The sequence below is a fragment of the Morone saxatilis genome, unplaced genomic scaffold, assembly GCF_004916995.1.
Source record: "Morone saxatilis isolate NCDOM2014 unplaced genomic scaffold, NCSU_SB_2.0 Contig3, whole genome shotgun sequence".
NCBI lineage: Eukaryota > Metazoa > Chordata > Actinopteri > Moronidae > Morone > Morone saxatilis.
This window is the reverse complement of record NW_023339873.1, coordinates 17,905,146-17,907,062: the sequence shown is the minus strand read 5'-3', so window position 1 is coordinate 17,907,062 and position 1,917 is coordinate 17,905,146. Positions and strand designations below refer to the sequence as shown.

General features: G+C 43.6%; 1 protein-coding gene across 1 annotated transcript in view; it reads left to right on the top strand.

Annotated features, from left to right (window-relative positions):
- LOC118336629 (transmembrane protein KIAA1109 homolog) overlaps positions 1–1,917 on the top strand; it is a gene marked incomplete in the record, with an annotated part of 71,183 nt that overhangs the window by 17,185 nt on the left and 52,081 nt on the right. The window contains 3 exon segments of the mRNA XM_035673286.1: positions 511–639; positions 1,258–1,377; positions 1,480–1,811. Of these exon segments, the coding sequence (XP_035529179.1) occupies positions 511–639; positions 1,258–1,377; positions 1,480–1,811 (581 nt within the window).

Genomic DNA, 1,917 nt, shown 5'->3' with positions numbered 1-1,917 from the left:
CCTTTGCTGTGTGTCATCCCCTCTCTCTACCCACCTTTCCTGTCTATCTTCGGCTGTCCCTATCTAATAAAAGCATGAAAAGCCCCAAAAAATAACTTACATTTTGGAACTTTAAGTTTTGGAATGTGGAGGGGATAAATGTCTTAGATTACGATTATATCATAGTTCTTCAGGTCAGCTGAGTAGGTGTGACTGACTGTGGTAAAGTACTATTCAAAATGTGTTTTCTATTCAGTGTAATACAACACAATACTTTTGTAATTTGTAATGTTAAGTTTTTGTGAAGACTGTATCAGGATGATTCATAATGTTTGATGTTGTAGCTTGTGGTGGTTTTATATTCGATTTGATTCTGTCGTTTTAAAGTTTTCTTTGTTCTTTGTCAACCCACACAATGACTTTTTTTACTCTTGTTTTTTTATCCAGTTTTTTATTTTCCCTTGCTGTAAATATATTTATTGATTTTCTTTCTGAAGTGCTAATGTGTCTGTGTGTGTTTGTGATTATTAGGTGGCCAGTATCATAGAGTGGGCTGAGAATTTTCTCTTCCACGGGGTGTCCAGAGAGTTCCAGCTGGAACAACCCAAGCCCTCCGTCATCTGCCAACATGGCGCTGACCGTCGCATCTGTGATGCCAAGGTACAAACGGGCGCTATACAATGAAATGCTGCACAAGCTCTGGGCATCATTTTTCACAGTTTCACTTTAGCTGTCATGGCTGTCTAGTTAGCAGCTGTGTCTGTCTGAATCTCACGCTTGAAGCTACTAAATTAGCTCATTATGGTTGAAGGCTTTTTTTTTTGTGTGTGTGAGATTTGAATGTTGGTCAGAACTGTCCAGTGTGAATGGAAGGGAAATGTGCAAATGGCATTAGATAATAAAAACAGTCCACTGTGGCCACCTTTCTCTAATGATGCATGACTCACAAAGATAAACTTTTACACAGCTGGAGAAACGGAACAAGAGCTTCTAACACACAGCTATTAATTTACTCACAGCTGCCATATATCGCATACCTACGCAACACCATGATGTGTGAAATAACGTGGAGAGAAAACAAGTCTGTTTGACAAAATGTCTTGTTTGTATGCGAATACTAACAAGGATATTTTTAAAAACTGCGCCTGAGAGCCCTCATTTGTTTCTGACAACTGAGCAGCTGTGGCTACAGGCTATGTTGTGGTATGTAAAGCACAGCCAGACTAAATTGGAGATGGTTTCCTTGCAAGCACTGAAAAGTTTCTGGTTGTCTTTCAGATGAGCTGCCTGCCAGGTCACTGTCGCACATCAGAGGAGCTGAAGTACACCATGACCCGACTGGCCATGGATGGAGTTGACCTCTTCATTGTGGAGCATGGCTGTGCCGCTAACATCAAGGTAATTAGCAACAACTTTTTTCTCATTTACCTGTCAGTTTATACATTTTTGTCATGTGTTATAAAGAGCTTAACGTTTTTTCCTGTCTTTTTCCCTCCTCAGACGGCTATCATACGCGTAGCCAACTGCAACCTGCACAACCAGGCAGTGGGGGAGGGCATCAGCGCCGTGGTGCAAGACGTAAACATCCGACAGTACATTGAACAGCAGCAGCACACCGAGGCGACCAGGCTACAGCCGGCCGGACAAGGTCAAGGTCCGGGTCAGCCGCTGGGTCTTGGTCAGCCCCCTTTGCTGCGACGCTCTGTCTGGCTGGAGGCAGGTTCGGTCAACCTGAACCTCATCACAGCAGACATTGCCCTGGCCGCTGACCACCCAGCCAAATGTGAAGTTCAGCGGCATTTTCTGGAGCTACACGATGCTCAGACCAAAAGGTACAAACTGCAGTCTGTCAAGTGCTATTTACTTTTGCAAGCACTTCTCACATTGTGTGTGTGTGTGTGTGTGTGTGTGTGTGTGTGAGAGAGGAAAAGATTCCTA